The sequence below is a fragment of the Cervus canadensis genome, chromosome X (assembly GCF_019320065.1).
Source record: "Cervus canadensis isolate Bull #8, Minnesota chromosome X, ASM1932006v1, whole genome shotgun sequence".
NCBI classification, from domain to species: Eukaryota; Metazoa; Chordata; class Mammalia; order Artiodactyla; family Cervidae; genus Cervus; species Cervus canadensis.
In genome coordinates, this window is record NC_057419.1 from 50736181 (window position 1) to 50759449 (window position 23269).

Genomic DNA, 23269 nt, shown 5'->3' on the forward strand with positions numbered 1-23269 from the left:
GCATATTCTATGTTTCATGTGCAAGTGGTTCTCTTAGATATACTCCTGAGCACGGACAGGATAGAATGTGAGGACTGTAAATATTCACTGCAGGAGGAAATGCCAACTATCTTCTGAAGTGGTCACACTGATTTATATTCCTTCAACAGGGCAAGAAGATCCTGTATTTATACATCCTCTCCAACAGTCTGTTTTGTCAGACATAATTTTTGCAAGTTGAATGGGTGTTAAATGTTATCTCATTATTTGTATTTCCCTGATCACTGATGACTTTGAACATCTCTTCATATGATTATTGGCTCCTTTCTTCTCTGAAATAGTCTAATAGACTTAGCTTTTTAAAAACATAACCATAGTAGTATTATGACACTGACATTAACAATGATTCCTGGTGCTGTTATTAGACTAGTATGCATACCAAACACGCTTCCACTGATTCCATTTCTTCTTTCATGTATTCATTCAACAAACATCCAGACCAAGACTATAGGGGCAGAAAGAGAATATGGGATAATCAGAGACTCGAACCATCTAAGAAAGGAAAAATTAGCTAAGAATGTAAAAGTATGCTCTGCCATTCATAAGGCTGGGGGAACAGACACAGATAAAGTCAGATGAAAATTAATAGGAAACATTATTTCTTTCAAGGATGTCCTGTATCTGTAATGCCATAAAGAACTCCTGCTTTGAGGGACTGCTGCTTTTTCACTCACTGAGAAACTTTGTTCTCTACAATCATAAAGTATCAGAAACTGTTTGATATCAGTATAGATAAAACATCCCACTCTTGCTGAAGATTTTAAATCACTTACACACAAAAGAGCAGCTAAGGTTTCCAACCCCAGTGCAGAGACAGGGGGTATCTAGATAGAAACTTCCATATCTATCTTAACTTTATGGTTTCCAAGGAAACAGGATTCTGAATTCACTTTATAGTCCACATACAGCCCTGCTTTGCTTTGAGTTTACCAAAACACTGCTTCATTCACATTTCATCTGAACTTCACCATTCCTCAGAATTTCATAACTCCATTTTTTCTTTTGTTTAGTGAACCACTCCTTGGTTCCTCTGGTGTATGGTCTCCCTCACTGACTGATAAATTTGTCAGACTACAGATTAATCCCAGATGTTCTTAGGATAATTGGAATAGGACACCCGTATATTCCAGATTGTTAAACCAAGGCCCAGATGGAATGTCACTAGACTGAGCGCATCCAGCAAGTTCACATCTGAGCTCCTCCAAACACCTTCCATACTTGAAGATTCAGAAGGGCCTGCAGTGGGATACAGAGTCCTCTACCTCTGTCAGGAGGATTCCATGAAGGAGATATTGGAACTTGGTTTTGAAAAATATGTAGGCATTCCCAGGAGAAAGGCAGCATGACTTCTTCTTCATCTGCCCCAGTGACATCTCCCAGAGGGCAAGGGCATCTCCAGGATTTCCTTACTGGAGGTGACAAGGGGCAACAAACAGGTTCAACGGCAGAAGCGGTCTTGTCTTATTTTTTAATTTTTTTTATTTTCCATTTATTTTTATTAGTTGGAGGCCAATTACTTTACAATATTGAAGTGTTTTTTGTCATACATTGACATGAATCAGCCATGGATTTACAAGTATTCCCCATCCCGATCCCCCCGCTCCCACCTCCCTCTCCACCCGACGGTCTTGGCTTAAAGCTACATTTGCAAAGTAAGGGCACTATTACTATATACATTTTATTTTATGAAAAAATAAAAGCAATTTTTCCTAAAATATTTTTATTGACATATTGTATTAGAGTAAGGGAAAATTTTTTAAAAATTGGTATAAACTTCTTTTCGCTGGGGTGGCTGGAGTGGGTATGTTGATAATGTCGATTTGGGAGCATCCAAATCCCACAGCCAACCCCACAAGCCCAGCAGAGGGGAAGCTTACACTGACTCCTTCCCCTTTTCCTCCAGTGCTATATCCTAGGAGGGCCTATAGGTCCCTGATTTCTTCCCTTTCGCCCCTCGTGGTATGTTCCAGGAGGAGCCTGCAAGCAGTCCGACTTCTCATCCCCTGTTATCTGCCAGGAGATAATAGCCATTGGCATCTCCGTGTCTTTCCAGAGGCCTCTCAGCTTCTCTGAACATCATTACACAGATCCATAGAGTTCAGAGCCAAAGACCCTTTCTCCAAGAAGCCCGCCAGAGAAACGCCCCCATTCTTGCTCCCCACCACCTGTGAGGCAGGGCCACCGCTCCGCAACGTGAGTAGAGGCTTCCTCATCCTCTGTACGGAATGGACACTCCTCCAACATGGCGTACCCCACGGGGAATCGCACCTCTGGCGCGGCCACGTTCCCCGCCTGACCACGCTGCCGATGGGCACTGAATGCCCCAAAACTTCGACTCCGTAACATGGCGATGTTGACTGTTGGTTGACTGCGGCTTCGAACGCGGTTTTGCGCCTGTGCAGAGCCACGCCCCTTCGTGTGTGAACCTCCCACCCAAAGCCCGAGAAGGGGCGGTGCTAGGGGTGGTGACCGGAAGCGCCTGCAGTTTTCGGCCGCGGTTTGATAGTTGTTGTGAAGAGGATCCCGGTGCTCTGTGTCCTAGCGGTGTGAAGGTAAAGGGGACCCGGGGAGGGTGAGTGTTGGGGAATTCTGTCTGGTCAGTGATGGAGTCGGTTGTCTGGATATAGCTGGATGATTCGCCTTTTATTTTTCAGGCTTTCCTCTTTTCTCATATCAATGTTAAGATCTTAAAGTTCACTCAGAGACCCACAGGGTTGGGTGCTTTACTTTTTAAGTGTTTTCTAAGAGTGGATTTTTTTTTTTTTTTGGGTCCATGAGTTATTTAGAAGTGTGCTTTCATTTTGCAAAAGTTTATCTTTTTACTAGACTTCTAAGTTTTCTTTGGTTAGAAAAATGTCTGCATGAAGCTCATTTCTTGAAATCTGAGGGGACTCATGGCCTAGTCCTTGGTGAATTTTTAATGAATGTTCCATGTATAATTTGAAAATAATATTTAATTGTTTAGGTATCACTTGTGTTGTACAAAATTTGTACTTTTTTGTTTGCTTATTCTCTTACAGAGAAAGGAGAGATTAAGTCTTCACTGTGATAAGGATTTTATTCATTTCTTCTTCCGCTGTCCATGATCCAGTTTGAATTGTTTTGTATGAAGCGGTGAGTCTTAGATCGAGGTGCATATATTTGATGCTCAGTTCCTTAAGCACTGTTTGTTAAAAAGACTGCAGTTCCTCCACTGACTCCTCTGGTACCTTTGTCAAAAATAAATTTGCCATACTTTTGTGCAGCTCCTTCTAGATTCTTTGTTGTGTTCCATTTGTCTATGTGTCTGTTTGCTTTTATCGTGAATGTACGTTGAATTTTGTCAATACCATGTGAATTTATATGGTTTTTCTTCTTTAGCCCGTTAATATGGGGGAATCCCCTTATTGAGTTTTGAATATTGAACCAGCCTTACATTCCTGGAATAAACTTCAGTTGCCTGTGGTGTATAATTCTTTTTTATATATATTGCAGGAATTATTAATTAATGCTTTTTTTGAGGATTTTTGTGTCCAAGTTTGTGACAGAGATTGGTCTGTAGTTTTCTTTTTCTGTCCTGTCTTTGGTTTTAGTATAAGGATAATACTTATCTCAGTAACTGAGTTAGGAAGTGTTCTCTCCTCTTCTGTTTTCTGAAAGAGATTATGTAGATGATATTTTTTCTTTTAATGTTCAGTAGAATTCTCCAGTGAAACCATCTGGGCCTGGAGATTTCCTTTTGGAAGCTTTTGATTATGGCTTCAATTTCTGCAGTAGTTAAATAACTGTTCAGGTTATCTATTTAGTGTCTGTTCAGAGTACCTACATATTTAATAGTGGGTAAATTGTAGGAGTCTATGTTTTGTGAGAAAATTGGACTATTTCATCCATGTTGTTGAATTTATGTGCATAAAGTGGTGTGCGATATTCCCTTACTTTCAGTGACTACAGAATCTATAGTTATATCTCCTGTTTCATTTCTGATATTGGTAATTTGTGTCTTCTCTCTTTTTATCTTTGTCAGTCTTGCTAGAGGATTACCAATTTGATTGTCTTTTCAACAAACCAGCTTTTAGTTTCATTGATCTTTCTCTATTTTCAATTTTATTGATTTCCACTCTTACATTTATTACTTGCTTCCTTTGATTGCTTTGGGTTTTCTTTGCTCTTCTTTTTCTAGTATCTTATGGTGGGAGCTTACCTTATTGATTTAATACCTTAATTCTTTTCTAATCTAAACATTTAGGATTATAAATTTACCTTTCAACACTGCTTTATCTGCATCCCAAATTGTGATATGTTGTATTTTCATTTTCATTCATTACTTTTTAATTTCCCTTGAGACTTCCTCTTTGATCCATGGGTTATATAGAAATGTGTTGTTTAATTTCCAAAGTTTGGCAACTTTCCTGTTACCTGTTATTGATTTCTAGTTTGATGCTATTATAATCAGAGAACATAAGCTGTATGATTTCAATTTGTCAAAGTTTGTTTTGTGACCCTGGATAGTGTCACACCGGTGCTTGAAGAGAATGCGTATTCTATTAGTGTTTGGCTGGAGTAGGATGGATATGCTCAGTTAGGACTCTTTTCTTGGTCCTTTGATTAAGGGGTGCAGGCTTTTCTTAGAGCTTTGTTGTCTGTGCCTGTTGATGGTTCTGAGTTATAAGCTTCTCTAGTGGCCTGTTTGTGATACATGTGAGGGAAAAGGAAACCCAGGAAACTCACTACAAGGCCGTGTTCCTTAAGATCTGTGGACCGCGCCTTTTCTTTTTAACTTTGAATCTTTCTATTTGTATTTGTTGTTATGTCATTTCCCCCGCCCCCCCTCCCTGGTCTCTTCCACATTCATTATTCTGTTCCATCTGTATTTTCCTGTATTAAGTTTGTAAATTTAAATTTTGCTAGGGAAGCACCTGTTTCACATCAATATAAACTATGTTGCTATACAGTTATGCATAATATCCTACAATAACTACTTTGAAACACTGCCTTATCTGGGAATGATTCTCATTCTGTCTTCCCTCTCTGTATATGTGTTTGTGTGTGCCTGTGTGTGTGTGTGTGTGAGAATATATATGTCTTTTAACTCTTCTTTATCTCATTTGCTAGGGAGTTATCTATGACATTGGTCATTTTAAAGGACCAGCTCTTTGTTTTCTTTTAACTCCTATTATATTCTTTTGATTTATTTAAGGCTTTTCTTAGTTACTGTTTTCCATTGGCGGGGGTTTGCTTAATTTTTTTTTTTTGCACCCCTCCCCTTGTTTTTTTTTCTATGTTTTAGAGTGAATACTTAGCTCTCTTTTGTTCTTGTTCATTTTTTTATTTATTATTTTATTGAAGGGTAATTGCTTTATAGGATTTTGTTGTTTTCTCAACATGAGAAAACCTCAACCTCAACATGAATCAGCCATAGATAGGTATACGTGCATCCCCTCCCTTTTGAATCTCCCTCCCATCTCCCTCCCCATCCCACCCCTCTAGGTAGATACAGAGCCCCTGTTTGAGTTTCCTGAGCCACACAGCAAATTCCCGTTGGCTATCTATTTCACATATGGTAGTGTAAGTTTCCATGTTACTCTTTCCATACATCTCACCCTCTCCTCCCCTCTCCTCATGTCCTTAAGTCTGTTCTCTATGTCTGTTTCTCCACTGTTGTCCTGTAAATAAATTCTTCAGAACCATTTTTCTAGATTCTGTATGTGTGTGTTAGAATACGATATTTATCTTTCTCTTTCTGACTCACTTCACTCTGTATAATAGGTTCTAGGTTCATCCACCTCATATACCCTGAGGAAACCAGGGTTGAAAAAGACATGTATCTATCTCTCTTTTGTTTTATCTATTTATTTGTATAGAATGTTTACTTTGTTGGTCTTTGGGGGCAATTTGATACATCACCAGTGTATTACAGCTGAGCCATTAATCTTGTAGCTTCACCACTGTTAACTGGTTCATTTTTATGACACTGCTGAAAAATCAGCTGTTTCTATAGAGATTAAAGATAAAAACTTTTTGAGAAATGTGCAAGTTCCTTTTGTATACCTACAGAAGATTTTCCCACTCTATTAGATTTTTCATCTCTCACAATATGTACTTTCTTTAAATTAGTGTTAACTGGTTTTGCTGTATTTTTTACCTTGCTCTATGGAATACATTCTTGGACTTCTGCCCTCTTGGTTTGTCCATGGCCATGGGTATCAAAGACCCTCATGCAGCTGCTCAAGCTCCAGGTGACGCCATCTGCACCTGTTATATTTATTTTTAATTAAAAGTAAAGCCATTAAAATATATACATCTCACTCTGTATACAACTTTAGCATGTTCCATGACTTCTGGTAAAAATTGTGTAGCCTTTGTATTGATTTCTGACTTTGATCCTGGGTTATTTAGGAAAGTGTTCTTTTTCTTTTTTCTTTTTCCCTTGTGGCTCAGTGGGTAAAGAATCTGCCTGCAATGTGGGAGACCTGGGTTTGATCCCTGGGTTGGGAAGATCCCCTGGAGAAGGGAAAGGCTACTGACTCCAGTATTCTGGGCTGGAGAATTCCATGGACTGGATAGTCCATGTGGTTGCAGAGAGTTGGACACGACTGAGCGACTTTCACTTTCTTTTTCTTTTAAAGCAGATTTATTTATTTAGTTATATAAAAGAGACATACATATATATATATATATATATTCAGTACCTTAAAATTCATCAATTTGAAGTGTACGGTTCAGTGATTTTTAGTACATTCACAGAATTGTTTAGTCAACACCACAGTGTAATTTTAGAATGTTTTCAATACCCCAGAAAGAAACTTTTCACGCATTAGCAGACATTCATCATTCATGCCACCCTACATCCCCAGCCCTAGGGAACTTCTAATCAGTTTTCTGTCTCATGTGTTTGCCTATTCTGGACATTTCATATATATGAAATCATAAAATATGTGGTCTTTTGCGACTGACTTCTTTCTCTTAAGATAATGATTTCAAGGTTCATTTATGTTACAGCATGTATTGGTACTTCTTTTTTATTGCCAAATAATATTCCATTGTATGCACACAGCAAATTTTGTTTATCTGTTCATCAGTTGGTCGACATTTAAGTGGTTTCCTCTTTTTGGCTACTATGACTAATACTGCTGTGAATATTTGTGCACAAGTTCTGGAGTGGACATGGCCTTTCATTTCTCTTGGTAGATACTAGGAGTAGAACTGCTGGGTCATATGATGACTGTATATGGGTAGCATTTTGAGGAACTGCCAGCCTATTTTTCAGAGTGGCTACCATTTTAAAATTTTACCAGTAATGTCTGAGAGCTCAAATTTATTCACATCTCACCAGCGTTAGTTACTGTCTTTTTTTTTAGCCATCCTAGTGTATTTGAAATGGTTTGCTAATGAATAGAACATTTTTGGTTTTGATTGTATTTCCTAAGGTATAATGACGTTGAACATTTTATACTAGAAGATAACATCTTACGTACTATATGCTTATATATACTGTATATACATATAGTATATAAGTATATACTACAGTATAACATCTTATACTATAACATTCAGACATCTACCAGGTTTTTTTTCTGGCCATGTTATTTGATAGAATTGTGTAAAAAGTTCTATAAGCATAAGAAAAGAAAGCATATTCTCTCTTTCTCTGACACAACGTCTTCTTTACGTGTTTAAAATTTAACCTATTCATACTTTTCATTTTATTTTACTTTTTATTTTGTTTACTTTCTTGTTTCTTTTTCATCTTGTTTCTTAACTTCTCTTATCTTAAGTTCCTCCTCATTTTATGTGGTACTTTCCCTTTCCCAACAAGGATGACTAAATCTTTCGTGCCTGGATTAGTTGATCATAATGAAATTGTACCTCAGCTTGGACAGGGAGACACCTTCCCCTCCCTAGTTCCCTCAACTGGAGAAACAGTTTCTCCTTCTGGATGTTATTGTGGTAATTAAAAATTTTAGTCCCAGACTGTTAGTACTTTCCTTATGGCATATATCTTCTGGCTTAAGAACTTTACTTAATAATTTTTTCCAAATTATAATGTTTTCAACATCTGTTTAATAATAGAACCATGTTTATTTTGAGCCTCCCACATATAAGTACCATGTGGTATACCATTGAGAATGTGAGCTTTGAAGCCAGGTAGACGGACTTCAATTGAACATCACTGAGCCTCTGTTTCTATATGCATACTGTGAGATAATAATAATTACAGCGGGACACAAATAATGTGATTGATGTACACACTAAATGAGATACCTCCTTCTTCATATTACATGATTCCTTGTAATAACCATACTTGCTAATATGAATTAAATATTTATCTGGGCCAGTCTGTTGCTGAGTTCCTAAAAAACATCAACTCATTTAATTCTCACAGTCCCTTGAAATAAATATTTTTGATTTGTTTTAGGGAAAAGAAAACCTGAAGAAACATTTTCATATTCATATAGCTAAAGGATGACAGAGCTAAAAATGAAGCTTTTGTTAGTTTTAGTCTAAGTCTCATGGTCACACTCATATTCCCTTTTGATGAGTGACTTGAATAGGTCGATGTGAATAGGTTGAATAGGTTGATGTGACTGTCTACTCCACAGTATTCCGTGCCATAACAATACTTTGGTGCTCTCAGGAAGCACTTGTGGGGTGAATGCAGAATAACTGATCACGTGAACACTGTCTTTCCAGGTTTCTTGGAATCTCTGCTTAGCCCTTGGGACAGACCCTGTGGTGAAGGCTGCAAGATCTTCCATTTCCAGCATCAGCAGCTGTGGTTAAGTCCACAGGTGCCCACCTGACCTCGGGTTCCTGGGAAGGGCAGAGTTGTCAGCAAGAGAACCTGGGGGTAAAGCCCAGCAGGAAGATGCCAGGCAATCGGAGTGCTGCTGGGCCGTCCCTGACCCTGACTACAGGGGGACGTGACAACTCCTGTGAGGTAAGGAGTAGGAAGAGGCACCCAGGGACAGAAATTCTCCAGAATGAAAGATAATATCTCATTATTTTAATTTGTATGAGTTTTTTTTTAATCAAGCAACATAATCAGGGGACTTTTATTGCTGATTTATGTATGTGAATTTCTTTCTGTCCATTGTTGATTTATTTATATTAACTTAAGGATTTTTACAGAGTTTTTTTGAAGAGTAAGTTTAATAAACTTTTATCATTCTCATATATTGGGTTGGCCAAAATGTTTGTTTGGGGTTTTCTGTATGATGTTATGAAAAAAACCCAAATGAACTTTTTGGTTAACCCAATATTTCTGTGAATATTTTTTGCCACTTTGTAATTTGAAATTAGCCTCTAGTTTAGTTATAAGTGACAAAAGGTGCCAAAGAGTTCTCAAAGTCTTCTTAAAACAATGACTCTTCCCTGATTTGTTTCGCCCAGATTCCAGCTCCCTAGAAGCAAGCTCTCTTAAACTTTTTAATGGATTTCTTTTTCGTTTTGAACATTATCTATTGACTTTCCACTATGAAAGGTAGAGATTTAGCTTTTCCGTGCACCTCTACTCATATACACATTTGCCTCTATCACTATTCTGATTAGATCTATCGTGTTTATTATTGTGACTGTTTATGGTTGAGTCATGTAGTATCCATGCTTACTGTTTCTTCACAACTTTTACTTTTCCCTGGAATTAACTATTTTTCAATGGATTGATCATTTCTTTGCTTTACTGTATACATATCAATAAATCAACTCCAAATTCTTTCTAGTTATTTAAATCTCCTCTCTGTATGTTCAGACATAGACGTTAAAGAATCTGCCTGCAGTGTGAGACTCACTTTCAATTCCTTGGTCAGGAAGATCCCCTGGAGAAGGGACTGGCAACCCACTGCGGCTACAGTCCATGGGGTTGCAAAGAGTCAGGCACACACATAGTGACATCACTTATAAATACTCATACCATGTTTACTATGAGCCCAGCACTGTTAAACACACACTACATCTACTAAGTCATCTTTGTTACAATCTGGAGAAGTAGGTACCATTTTTATTCTCATTTTATATAAGGGGAAACTGTTGTTTGTTATTTAGTTGCTGAGTTGTATCCAACTCTTTTTTTTTCTAAAAAATTAATAACACTTTATTTCCTACCTTTACTTTTTTATTTGTTTATTTATTTTATATTGCAGTGTTTTTTGCCATACACTGACATGAATCAGCCATGGATTTACATGTGTTCCCCTTCCCGATCCCCCCTCCTGCCTCCCTCTCCATCCCATCCCTCTGGGTCTTCCCAGTGCACCAGCCCTGAGCACTTGTCTCATGCATCCAACCTGGGCTGGTGATCTGCCCCACCCTTGATAGTATACTTGTTTCAATGCTATTCTCTCAGAACATCCCACCCTCGCCTTCTCCCACAGAGTCCCAAAGTCTGTTCTGTACATCTGTGTCTCTGTTTCTGTTTTGCATATAGGGTTATCGTTACCATCTTTTTTAAATTCCATATATATGCGTTAGTATACTGTATTGGTGTTTATCTTTCTGGCTTACTTCACTCTGTATAATGGGCTCCAGTTTCATCCATCTCATTAGAACTGATTCAAATGAATTCTTTTTAATGGCTGAGTAATATTCCATTCTGTACATGTTCCACAGCTTCCTTATCCATTCCTCTGCTGATGGGCATCTAGGTTGCTTCCATGTCCTGGCTATTATAAACAGTGCTGCAATGAACATTTGGGTACACGTGTCTCTTTCAGATCTGGTTTCCTCGGTGTGCATGCCCAGGAGTGGGATTTCTGAGTCATATGGCAGTTCTATTTCCAGTTTTTTAAGAAATCTCCACACTCTTCTCCATAGCGGCTGTACTAGTTTGCATTCCCACCAACAGTGTAAGAGGGTTCCCTTTTCTCCACACCCTCTCCAGCATTTATTGCTTGTAGACTTTTGGATAGCAGCCATCCTGACTGGCGTGTAATGGTACCTCATTGTGGTTTTGATTTGCATTTCTCTGATAATGAGTGATGTTGAGCATCTTTTCATGTGTTTGTTAGCCATCTGTATGTCTTCTTTGGAGAAATGTCTGTTTAGTTCTTTGGCCCATTTTTTGATTGGGTCATTTGTTTTTCTGGAATTGAGCTGCAGGAGTTGCTTGTATATTTTTGAGATTAATCCTTTGTCTGTTTCTTCGTTTGCTATTATTTTCTCCCATTCTGAAGGCTGTCTTTTCACCTTGCTTATAGTTTCCTTTGTTGTGCAAAAGCTTTTAAGTTTAATTAGATCCCATTTGTTTATTTTTGCTTTCATTTCCAATATTCTGGGAGGTGGGTCATATAGGATCCTGCTGTGGTTTATTCAGCTCTTTGAAGCTCCATGGACTATAGCCCCCCAGGCTCCTCTCTCCATGAAATTTTCCAGGCAAGAATGCTGGAGTGGATTGCCATTTCCTTCTCCAAGGGGAAACTGGGGCATAGAGAAGAACTATCTGGCCCAAGTTAACACAGCAAGTAATAGTGGGGAGTGCTATCTCAACTCTGGGTATCAGTGTCTTCTCTTTGAAAAAAATCTCTCCTGGACCTTGTTGACTTGCTGAAGGCTGGTCTGGTTGCTCTCTCACCTTCACGCACAGCTATGATTTTGGTGTCTACTGTTCGCCATCTATCAGGAAATCCTTTTTACCTCTGTCTTGTATCAGATTCCCTTCCCTGAGAATACAGTTTTTTCCTTCGTTTCCTAGATCCTGTGACTTCCTCTTTCTTGGTTTACCCCCTAATTTGGGGGGTGGGGTACATCCTTCAGTACGTCCTTGAAAATGGATGCATGACAAGTGAACTTTACAAAGCTTTGCATATCTGAAAATGTCATGTAAAATGTAGTTATGTAATATATATAATTGTATAATGTCAGGAAGCATTTAACAAGAGGGTTCCTGTGTGCTGTTTTGGATCTGTCAGGGACCCTCTGGCCCTTATTGATTCCTGAATATTCAGCAATTAAGAGGAGAGGCACGCCTTTCCCGGGGCTGAGGAATCCAGGCATTTCTCATTACAGTGATAAGTACCCTCTTCCTTTTTATGAGCCAAATGGTAAAAGGTGATTGTTTGCAACTCTCTCTTTGATAGGGATCATCTTATGTTTTGTAAGCCTGGAATTTTAATCTTTGTCTTTGCTGAGAATAACCACCTTGTAAGACAGTGTATATGCCCATGCCATGTTGATTAAAACACCTTTGTTCCATCAGAGCTTTGGTCCCCGTGTCTTCCTTCCTTCCTTCCTCCCTCCCTCCCTCCCTCCCTTTCCTTTCCTTCCTTTCTTTCCGTCTTTCTTTCTGTCTGTCTGTCTTTCTGTCTTTTCTTTCTTTCTTTCGTCTCTCTCTCTCTCTATTTCTGGCTAATTCCTTGGAGCGAGGAGGCCCGTTCAGCTCCCTTTCTTGCCAGGGCTTCTAAGACCCTCTCGAGAAGGCGCACTGTGCCTTCACCCACTGGAGAGGGCGCCCGGTGCCTACGTGCAGCAGCGCGAGCCCTAAGAACAGGACTCAATTGGCTTTCCGCGTAAACCAGGGGATGTCAGCCTCTTTATCTCTAATTCTCCAGACCACCAGGTTCCGGTCCATGGAAAAAAAAAAAGAAAAGAAAAGAAAAAAAAATAAAGGACCAACAGTATAAATACCTTTATAAAAATAAAAAGTAATAAATACCATGGAAATATGTTTATTTGGCCCTGATAATAAATTTATCTTTTTGGCTGAGTGTAGAATTCTAGGTTGGAAATCATTTTTGTGTAGAATTTTACAAACCTGTTTCAAGTCTAGTCCTTTTCCCACTCATACACACATTTTTTTCTGCTTTTCAAAATCTCTTATTTTAGTTGTTGATCCTCCGTATTTTAAATTCTTTGCTCTACTGATTTCCATTTCTTTCTCTTTTGCTCTCCTTCCTCAAAGTTTTTTTTTTTTTTAACTATCTCGCAAGTCATCTTCTGTGTCTCTCATTAATGCTGTTCTATATTTTTGGAAGATGGAGGGATACTCAAGATACTGGGATGGTATCTTGAGACTGAAAAGTGAGGCAGGCAACTCTATATATTATAATCAATGGATCCGTTTATTGTTATAGGTAACTTACAGGGTGGGATCAGGGGGTCGATGAACCAGAAGCATTCACAACTGCCTCCTATATAGCTGAGGGACGATTGGGACAATTTCACAGTTAACCCAGGGTCTGGGTGGGGTACGTGCATTCCTAAGTCAAGATTTACGAATGGGCAAGTAGTCTTATGGGCACTGGGAATACCTCAGTGAAGGTCTTCATTATTATTTAAAGACTAATAGAGCCTAGAGGCCACAAGATCTACTGATCATTAAGCAATATCTATTAACTATCCATGCAAAGCCCTTGGTGACAGAGAAGAGACTTACTACACAGTATAGCCCTAGGCAGGGTCAGTGTGGAAGCCCAAGATGGCCTCTATTATGATAACAACTATACATATGTTTTTATATATATAATTTTATTCATTTGTTTGTTTAGGCTGTGTTGGGTCTTTGTTGCTTTACAAGGGCTTTCTGTAGTTGCAGTGAGTGGGGGCTATTCTCTACTTGCAGTGCTCTGGCTTGTCATTGCAGTGGCCTCTCTTGCTGTGGAGGAGGCGATCTAGGGTGCATGGGCTTCAGTAGCTGCAGTTCCTGGGCTCTAGAGCACAGGCTCAATGGTTGTGGCATACGGGCCTAGTTGCTTTGTGGCATGTGGAATCTTCCTGGACCAGGGATTGAACCCATGTCTCCTGCAATGTCAGGTGAATTCTTTACCACTGAGCCACCAGGGAAGCCCATGTTTTTGTTGTAAATAGCTCTTTTTCTTTTCAGAATTTTTGTTTAGTATCTTATCATTCTACTACTAATATACTAATATTATTATTCAACTACTAATATAATAGTTTTTAAATTTAATTTTTAAATGACAATATAGTCAGATGGCTCAAAAACAAAATTTTAAATCTATATAACATTTTAAAACATGAAAAGCTATATACAGTCTAAATTCTTCTTTTTCCTATCTATTCACATCTCTTTATTTTTTATTTTTATTTAGTTTTTGGCTGCACCATAGGGCATGTGGCATCTTAGTCCCCTGACCAGGGATTGAACCCACGCCCCCTGCAGTGGAAGCATAGAGTCTTAAACCACTGGACTACCAGGGAACTCGCTGTTTACCTCTCTTTAATACATATAACCAAATTAGTTTTCTCTGCATGAATTTCTTTATGTAAGTAAAAGCCATTGAGCGCACACTGTTATTTTTTCTTTTTTTAGTTCAGGAAAGGTATCCCATAAAACAAATTCTTATCAGTTTTTGGTCATTTTAAATCTTTTGGTAAAATAGAATGTGAGTTATAAACCATGCTGCCATGAACGTTTTTGTTCATGTCATGTCTGTGTGTCCACCCTCTCTTGACTGTACAATAGGGATGGAGTTAGTGGGTCCTAGATCCTATCTTTTAAAAAATATTTTTGTTGTGAAATATAACATACGTACAGAAAAGTGTGCAAAACAGACATGTACAGCTCAGTAATTTTTCACTGTGTAGGTCTAGAAAATGTCCATCGCTAGCATTCCAGAATTTCCCTACTTCCAAAGGTAATCACTGTCCTGACTTCCATGATAACTTATTTCCATTGAAAAGAGAATCACAAGCCGCAGAGTGGAAGAAGAGACAGACAACAGAGGACTTGTACCCAGGATGCATAAAGAACAGTAGAACAGTAAGAAAAAGCAGATGACCCTGTAGTCAGAGGGGTTATTTGAATAGGTGTGTGACAAAGGAAGAAATCCAAATGGCTAGTAACACCTGAGACGGTACTCAGGGAAATGCAGGGAAATCAGGGAAATGCAAAAGTGAAACCACAATGTAATCCTACCATACCTCCACCAGAATGGCTAAAATTAAGAAGCCTGACAATGACAACTGTTAGCAAGGATAAGGGTTTGTATCAGTAGCTCATATAGTCATCTCAGCACATATAGTTGCTGATGTATTAGCTCATATGAGCAGTCCATAGACTGCTGGTGGGAGTGTAAACTGGTACAGTCTCTTTGGAAAACATTTTAGCTTTCTTCATCAAAGCATGTGTAGACCATATGAAGAAACTCTTCTAGAAAATACCCAAGAGAAATCCTTGGCTAGTGTACCAGGTTGTTGTTGTTCAGTCGTCCAGTCGTGTCCAACTCTTTGACCTCAGGCATGAGGAGGCTCCTGGGCAAAGAGCTGGCAATGTTCTGTTTCCAGACCAGAGTGGGAATTAGGTAGGTATTTGCCTTGAATAATTAGTTAGGCCAAATATTTAGGTTGCTGGATTTTTGTGTGAATATTATATTTTGTAAAAATCTTTTGAAAGAGAATACATGCCCTCCAATTTTGACCTTAATCTCCCATATACCCTTTCCAAGGGCAGCTACAAGGACACACACACACACACACACACACACACACACACACACACAGCTGTATCCATTTCTAAACTTCTAACAGTTTTCTCATTTATTAATAAGTCTTAGTGATAATTAAATGTATAGATAATTAAATAAATAGATGTAAGAAGTTGCCTCATTCTTTTCAAGGATGAATCTTATTCAGTTATATGGATATATCACAATATAACCAGCCCCCTGTTAACAGACATTTAAGACATTTCCAGGCTTCCCTGGTGGCTAAGATGGTAATGAATCCACCTGCAATGCAGGAGACCTGGGTTCCATCCCTGGGTTGATTTTTGATTGTTATAGCAAAATGACCTTCTTTGTGGGTTTTTTCAATTGTATAAGAATGCCTGTTTTCAGCATACTCAAGACAGAACAGCATCTTGTCATATTTTTCTTTTTGGCCCATGTAATAGGTTAAAACATGGTATCTTACTACAGATCTAATTTGCATGTCTTGTATCATGACTGATGTTGAATACATGTAATTGTGTTTAAAGACCTATTTATATTATTTTTTCTAAGCTGATTTTAAATTTCCTTTGCCCATTTTTCTATTAGGTTGTTGCTCTTTATATATTAAAGACAGTGGCTCTTTGTCTTTTATGTGCGTCCCAAATATTTTCCCTCAACTTCTCAATTGCCTTTTAAAAGAAAAATTCTGATGTTTTCTCATGCGATTCACAAAATTGTGCTGATCAATCTTTTGTGTCCTCCAAGTTTTGTGCCATAAGTCGATGGCCTTCCCTATTGCTTATCTATATTTAAAAATAAAATTACTGCAACTTTCTTTTTTTTTTCCTTCTGTCTTATTTTTTGGGGGGGGTCATGCCATGTGGCATGCAGGATCTTAGTTCCCTGACCAGGGATCAAACCCTTGCCCCATGAATCGAGAGCAGGGCATCTTAACCACCAGACTACCAGGAAAGTCCTGTGCATTTTCTTTTTAGTGCTTTCATGTCTTTGGTTTTGCTTTTACTTCTGTGACTGTCTTGATTTTTGATGGTTGTTGTAAAGTCTTAGCTGGGGATCAGTCTTCATTTTCTTCAACATGGTTACACGTTTGTCCCATCACTATTTGTTGAATAACCTAGAGTTTCCCCACTAACGTGCTGCAGTTCATCATATATACACACATTATAATATATAATTGTGTGTGTATTTATGAACCTTATTTTCTTCTATTGATCTAATGGTCATAGTCTATATGATTCTAATTCCTTTGCATTTATAGTTTATTCTAATAAATAGGTGGGCTAAGTCTCTGATTACTCTTCTTTTTCAGAAATTTACTGTTTCCTTGACTGTTTTATTTTCCATACACAATTTATAGTCTGCTTACCAAATTTAATAAGAATCCTCTTGTTGTCAGTGAATTTGTATTAATCTTGTACTTTAAGAGGGCCATTTGTCTCTTTCTAATAATTCAGATTTATTACTAAAGTACAATGTATGTCTGTACTTTCTTCAAGTAATCTTTGCATTTTCGATTAGCGTGATAAAGTTTTCTTCAAGTATATTTTTGACCTCAGTGCTTGTTTCTGTTATCTAAATGAAAAATTACAATGCAAATGTATATGAATGTATATCATTACAAATTGGAACTAAAATGAAGAGGGACACATAAGAGGTAGTTGGAGAGTGAGTTAAAGAAAAGTGAAGAATCCTATGGTTCTCTTATTGTTGTTGAGGAGAACAATATAGTTAGACCTATCTATATTACGCATGTTAGAGAAACATGCGTACAGTTATGGTTCCCTTTCCTCCACATCCTCTCCAGCATTTACTATTTGTAGATTTTTTGATGATGGCCGTTCTGACTGGTGTGAGGTGATACCTCATTGTAGTTTTGATTGCATTTCTCTAATAGTGATGTTGAGCATCTTCTCATGTGCCTATTGGCCATCTGTATGTCTTCTTTGTAGAAATGTCTGTTTAGGTCTTCTGCCTATTTTTGTTTGGGCTTTTTGTCTGCTTTTTGGTTACTGAGTTGTATGAGCTGTCTGGCTATTTTGGAAATTAAGCCCTTGTTGGTCGCATCATTTGTAAATATGTAAGGGAGCCAAATGCCTAATCTCAGTTAATCATTCATGAGACAGATAATGGGGAGTAAAGGGTCTGTGTCTGGCCTTGTCCACAGATTCAGGCACAAGGAGAAAGCTCTGCATTTGGCCTTGTCACAGGTAAACAAGGGAGTCATTTCCAAGTTGTGTGGGGTCATGGGAAAGAGTGGACAGCCAGGCTGACCTAAGTCATGTGGGAAGAATGGTTCTTTGTGGTAAGTCATTTCTGAAAAAGGAACACAGATGAGGGGTGAGGATTTCTTGACTGTCACTGTTTTGGGGGCTTAGGTGAAGTTCAGCATTGTCACAGGTTGTCAGTTCTGTCTGAAAACTTGAGTCTAGTCCTAGATGTCCATGCCATCAGACACATGGCATTCTTCTGCCCCATAGAATTGCTGAGCGATGGCCAGTGGCAATGGTTCAGGAAGACATTTGGAGGTGTTCACAGGTGTTCTGAGTGTTCGATGCAGGAGCTGGGGCCCTCCCTGCTGTTTGTGACAGACTTCTTAGCAAGATAAAGGGGAATGGTGATAATATCCCAGTCATAGGTGTTGGAAGACCTGACAGTCAGTTAACTTTAAGGCTCTTGCAATTTGGGGGAGATGTGCCAGGACATTCTTCTTTGTGAGGAAGGCTCCAGGGGGTGGTTCTGAAAGGCAAAGATCATTAATGCCTTTCACTTTCCTGTACTTCTGAGGTCTAAGGTGTTTCCTCTTCAGGTTCTGTGTTGTTGCTCGTCTTCTACTGACACAAAATCATGATGGCCCATTCTCGTAGCTATGAATTCACCTAACCCCCCAATTTTCTCCTACTACTTACCAGACCATTTATCTGAATGGATCATGTACAAGAGAGACAAGGACGTTTTTCATGAATTCACAGAAATCCGTTAGGTTGTGTACTTTGGCCTGTGTGGGTCGCTGTAGGGGGACATGGTAAGCAGTGTACTGAACCAAGTAGTAATTAGTCTTTCGATCTAGGACAGTGTCCATCCAACGGTAGAATCCAGGTAGCTGAACCAGAATTAAATTTCAGTCTCTCAGGCTCCCCCACTGCTGGCTGGGCTGCCATCCAGAGGGTTAGCAGCCAGGCTGGTCTAGGTCACTCGGTGAAAGAAAGATTATATCCAGGATGTTCAACAGGGGATCCCACGTTGTCAAAATATGTCCCTTTACCCCTGATCTTAGTTACCTACCCAGGGAGTAGCTGAAAAGAGCTGATTCCTTTCCAGCCATATTCATTGACCCAACTGCCATAATAGGGTGTATGAACCAGAAGCAGGTAAGGGTGGTAGACTCTGAAATCCTTTGGAGTCCATTTAAAAATTTTTTTAAACATATAAAGTTTATTTTTCCAATGATCATTATTATTGCAAAAAGTGCTTAATAATACATAGAAAGTAAGAGCCTCTTTGTAATCTCATCCTGGAGAGTCTGCCAAAGAATTATCTGAAAATTTCCAGGAAACGTTTGGTTGATTCTTTCTGTGATATTAGAGGTTGTTAGTCTGATCCATTCTTTATTAGGTTCCTCATTAGTTTTTTATCTGATGATTGATTTTTATCATTGCCTAGATCATTAATTCACTAGGAGTTACAAAATCATAATATTCTAATTCTGTCATTCCTTCTGGATTTATTGGCTGGAATGTTTCTATAAAGAAGAACTTTCTCTCATCAACTAGCTGTATTTTCCCTTTTTCTTTAACTGATAAAAAGCTCAAGGGGCTTGCCCCCAGCCAGGCTCCGGGTTTATGGATGCTGAATTTCCTCCTGTGTTCCCCTTAACAGGAACCCACTGAATCAGAGCTCTATTCTGGCCTGTGTTGTTTTAGCACTGGCATTTGCACTGTGTTGTTTTTATGCATTTCTAGTATCCCCTAAGGCAGCATTTAGTCACACTGAACTGTCTGGGCTGCCATATTTTCTCCTGAGGGTACCAATTATTGTCTTTAGGGCTCCTACTACATAGGTTTGATTGATCAGTTCCTAATTTGAGTCCATTTTTGAGGAGGCCGTTCCAGTGCTTGACCATACCAGATGCCACTGGATGGTAGTGAGTGTGGAAGTCCGTCAGATACCTTGACTATCAGCCTGTCATTGCATGACTTTTGCAGTAAAAGGCATACCACTCTCAGGCTGCAAGTAAATAGTCCAGGATCCTGAATACCTGACACTGATTAATTCTAAGGGCCACAGTGGAGTGGCTGGCGTCAGCTGAGCAGACTGAAATAGCAACACTTCAACGTGAAAAAATATCAACAGTTGTATGCAAGAGCATACAGTGAAATCCCTGAGAACGGGTTCTTGAGATGCGATGCTGTGTGCCAGGAGCAGGCAGGCCCACAATTCATGCAATGTGCTCTTCCTCATCCCAACAGACCATTTTTTTAGAAGGAGTCACAGTTTGGCCGGCCATGGTAAGTTCTGCATCAGTAAGATATGGTCTTGTAATTTGTGCCCATTCTGTGATGATGGATGTGTTTGTTGCCATGTCCACGTGATGATGGATGCAGAAAAGCAATAGCAGTGATTTGGGCCCTGAGAGCTCCATCAACAGTATGCTGCTAGTCAATGGTATCAGAGAATGGACCCTTACCATGAGACCTACATAGGTGATCCAGACCATTCAGTTAGCAGCCTCGATTTGTTTCCATGACTCACCATACTAAGGAGGGCCATCCAGCCTCCCAGCCGGTAGTCTTCCAAGTGGGAGACTGAACAACTGGACATTGGCTGCAGCTTCAGAGTCAGTAGATTATCAAAGGGAGTATTGGCCAGAGTTATAAGAATAGCCTTGAGTTCTGCCTGCTGAAGGGAGCGCCCACATCTATTCTCAGTTCTGCTAAGGTTGAAGAGAATGTTAGATTCCAGCTAAGTCCAGTGGTTAGTGGATCAGATTCAGGCATTTGAGGAATCATCTATGAATCAAGTGCCCCACAAAGCCCAGCAGCCTTGCTCTATGGTTGGCAGAGTGGGAAATAAATTTTCCCCGAAAGGGATAGCTGTCCCATTTTCCTCTGAAGCCAAGATGCTGCTGGAGCTGGGCCAGCTGTGCTCTTGAATATACTCTTTCCGTTTGACAAATGGAGGCTTGTTGAGTCCTTCCAACCTTGTCAGTCATCGAGTCTGAATTGACCTACCCCCAGATGGGACTGTCAGGCTAGATGGACTCCATGGGTCAGGTGTTCAGTTTGGACAAGGGCCCAGTGGAAAGCTAATAGCTGCTTTTCATAGGGGGTGTAGGTAGTAGCTGTGTAAGGAAGAAGAAAAGCTGGTACCCTAAGGAGCTTTTCCAGATGGGCTTCCCTTTGCTACTGGCCCCAACAGGCAACACCGTCAGTTACACAGACTGGTAACTCAGCAGGGTCATTGAGGCTTTGAGGACCCTGAAGATAGAGAGCAGAGAATGTGCCACAGCATGCCGGATAGTCCTACACTGGCCCATTGGTTTGGCCTCACTCAAGGGACATCGCAGTTTAGCAAATATGAAGGATCTAGTAGAATGTCCAGGCAAGGCACATACTGTCTCCTTTTCCCAAAGAGCCCAGGATGGTGCTGGACTTCCTTTTTTTGCGTAAGGTTCAAAGAGGTAGGTCTTCTTTGACTGCAAGAGGAACAGAGCATCATGAATCCATCCAGAGGTCCCAGACAATTTATTTGCATTTTGTCAGGGCTTACCAGTCACCTCTGATGTGGCAAAGGCATGATAATACTAAGGGTGGAGCCAGTGAGACTAAGGCTTCTGACTGGCTAACCAAGACTTCATCTATACAGTGAAAAGGTTGGACAGCAGAGGGTAGAGGCAGTCTTGCTAAAGTCTGACCCACTCACTGATGGTGCTCTCATTACCCCTGGGAAAGCCCTGCCAGTGTGTATGGAAGGTCTTGCCATGTGAATGCCAACTCGTCATGGTGCTGGTGTGAAGAACTGTGAAGGGGCTGAGATTTTAAGCTAACACGCTGGTGTGCCACAGTTTCAAGTATGTTGACAGAGGCCATGAGACCCCTGAGTCAGTGATGAGATACTTTATAGTTGCATAAAAATCAGTAGCCATAGTCAGCATGTTTGCAGTTTAGGGGAAAAAAAGTTAAAGCTCTTGGCAACCCATGAAATCTCTTCAAATTTAAAATAGAAAGAAAATGGTTTTGTTATTGAATAAGCATCAAAGCAGGGCTTCCTGGGTAGCTCAACTGGTAAAGAATCCACCTGCGATGCAGCAGACCCCATTCGATTCCTGAGTGGGGAAGTCCCCCAGAGAAGAAATAGACTACCCACTCCAGTATTCTTAGGCTTCCCTGGTGGCTCAGATGGTAAAGAATCCACCTGCAATATTGGAGACCTGGGTTCGATCCCTGGGTTGGGAAGATCCCCTGGGAGTGCATGGCATCTCACTCCAGTATTCTTGCCTGGAGATTCCCCATGGACAGAGGGGCCTAATGGGCTGCGGTCTATGGGGTCACAAAGTGTTGGACACAACTAAGAGACTAAACACAGCACAGCACACAAGCATCAAAGCAGACCACAGTGTGCATCACAAGCAGTTAGCTAAAGAGATTGCAAAGACAGAAGGAAATCTCATTCATCCTTTTCTGTGACAGAGCATATAGATTCCATTACATGCTAGTTTTCAAGACACATGATAATTTATCGAGTCCTCATGCAAGAGGACTTAACAGGATGATTTGTCCTACCTTCTTTTATAGTTCATCCTAAGTTCAGCTGATAACGGGAGTGGCTATCTGTGCTAGTTAATTGCCTTTATCCAAAGGCAAAATTGAACTTCTCTTTTCTCTATGACAATCAGAGAGTTCCAGCTTAGAGCCACGCACCTATAATAAGGTGACAGGAAAATAGGGTACCATCTTCCTTAATGTTTATATGTCAGTGAGGTGGCCCTTAAGAAGACCCTTAAGAAAATCCCAGGTCCTTAAGAAAAACATTCCTGGGTTATAATGCTGACAAAAGGCTTATTTAACTGTTTAAAAGATTTCCATATATTTTGATATACATGTAAGTGGCAGAGGAAGCATTTACAAATACCAGTTTTCTCAAGGAAATACTCTAAGAAAAGGCAGAAGATCTTTTTCAGTAACAGGGAAAATTCCATTTTTAAAAATCCTTGCACTTTCCCTTTTATAATAATAACACACTTTTCTAATTATCTCCATTGTAATTTCTACCTTTGTCTGGGCAGTGTGCGGCCACCTAAATATGTAGCAAGTCCATATAATAGCATAATTAAGCAGTTAGGAAAATCACCATAGGATGAATTTTAAAAGTCAGTGCAGCCTTCAGAATGGGAGAAAATAATAGCAAACAAAGCAACTGACAAAGATTTAATCTCAAAAATATACAAGCAGCTCATGCAGCTCAATTCCAGAAAAATAAATGACCCAATCAAAAAATGGGCCAAATATCTAAACAGAGATTTCTACAAAGAAGACATACAGATGGCTAACAAACACATGAAAAGATGCTCAACATCACTCCTTATTAGAGAAATGAAAATCAAATCCACAATGAGGTACCATCTCATGCCAGTCAGAATGGCTGCTATCAAAAAGTCTACAAACAATAAATGCTGAAGCGGGTGCCAAGAAAAAGAACCCTCTTAAACTGTAGGTGGGAATGCAAACTAGTACAGCCACTATGGAGAACAGTGTGGAGATTCCTTAAAAAACTGGAAATAGAACTGCCATACGACCCAGCAGTCCCACTGCTGGGCATACACACCAAGGAAACCAGAATTGAAAGAGACACGT

At 39.6% G+C, this 23269-nt stretch overlaps 1 protein-coding gene and 1 pseudogene across 3 annotated transcripts in view; one reads left to right on the forward strand and one right to left on the reverse strand.

Annotated features, from left to right (window-relative positions):
- Positions 1-1687: 1687 nt before the first annotated feature.
- Positions 1688-23269, forward strand: part of ZNF81 (zinc finger protein 81) — an 89540-nt gene continuing 67958 nt past the window's right edge. The window contains exons 1-3 of one of the 3 annotated variants that reach the window (XM_043457756.1): positions 1688-2611; positions 3060-3153; positions 8710-8956. In XM_043457756.1, coding sequence (XP_043313691.1) covers positions 8885-8956 — 72 coding nt within the window. In that variant the 5' untranslated portion in view covers positions 1688-2611; positions 3060-3153; positions 8710-8884. The remainder of the gene's footprint in view (positions 2612-3059; positions 3154-8709; positions 8957-23269) is intronic. The other 2 variants (XM_043457755.1, XR_006267370.1) reach the window with 2 other exon arrangements.
- Positions 5930-6216, reverse strand: LOC122434414 (annotated as a pseudogene).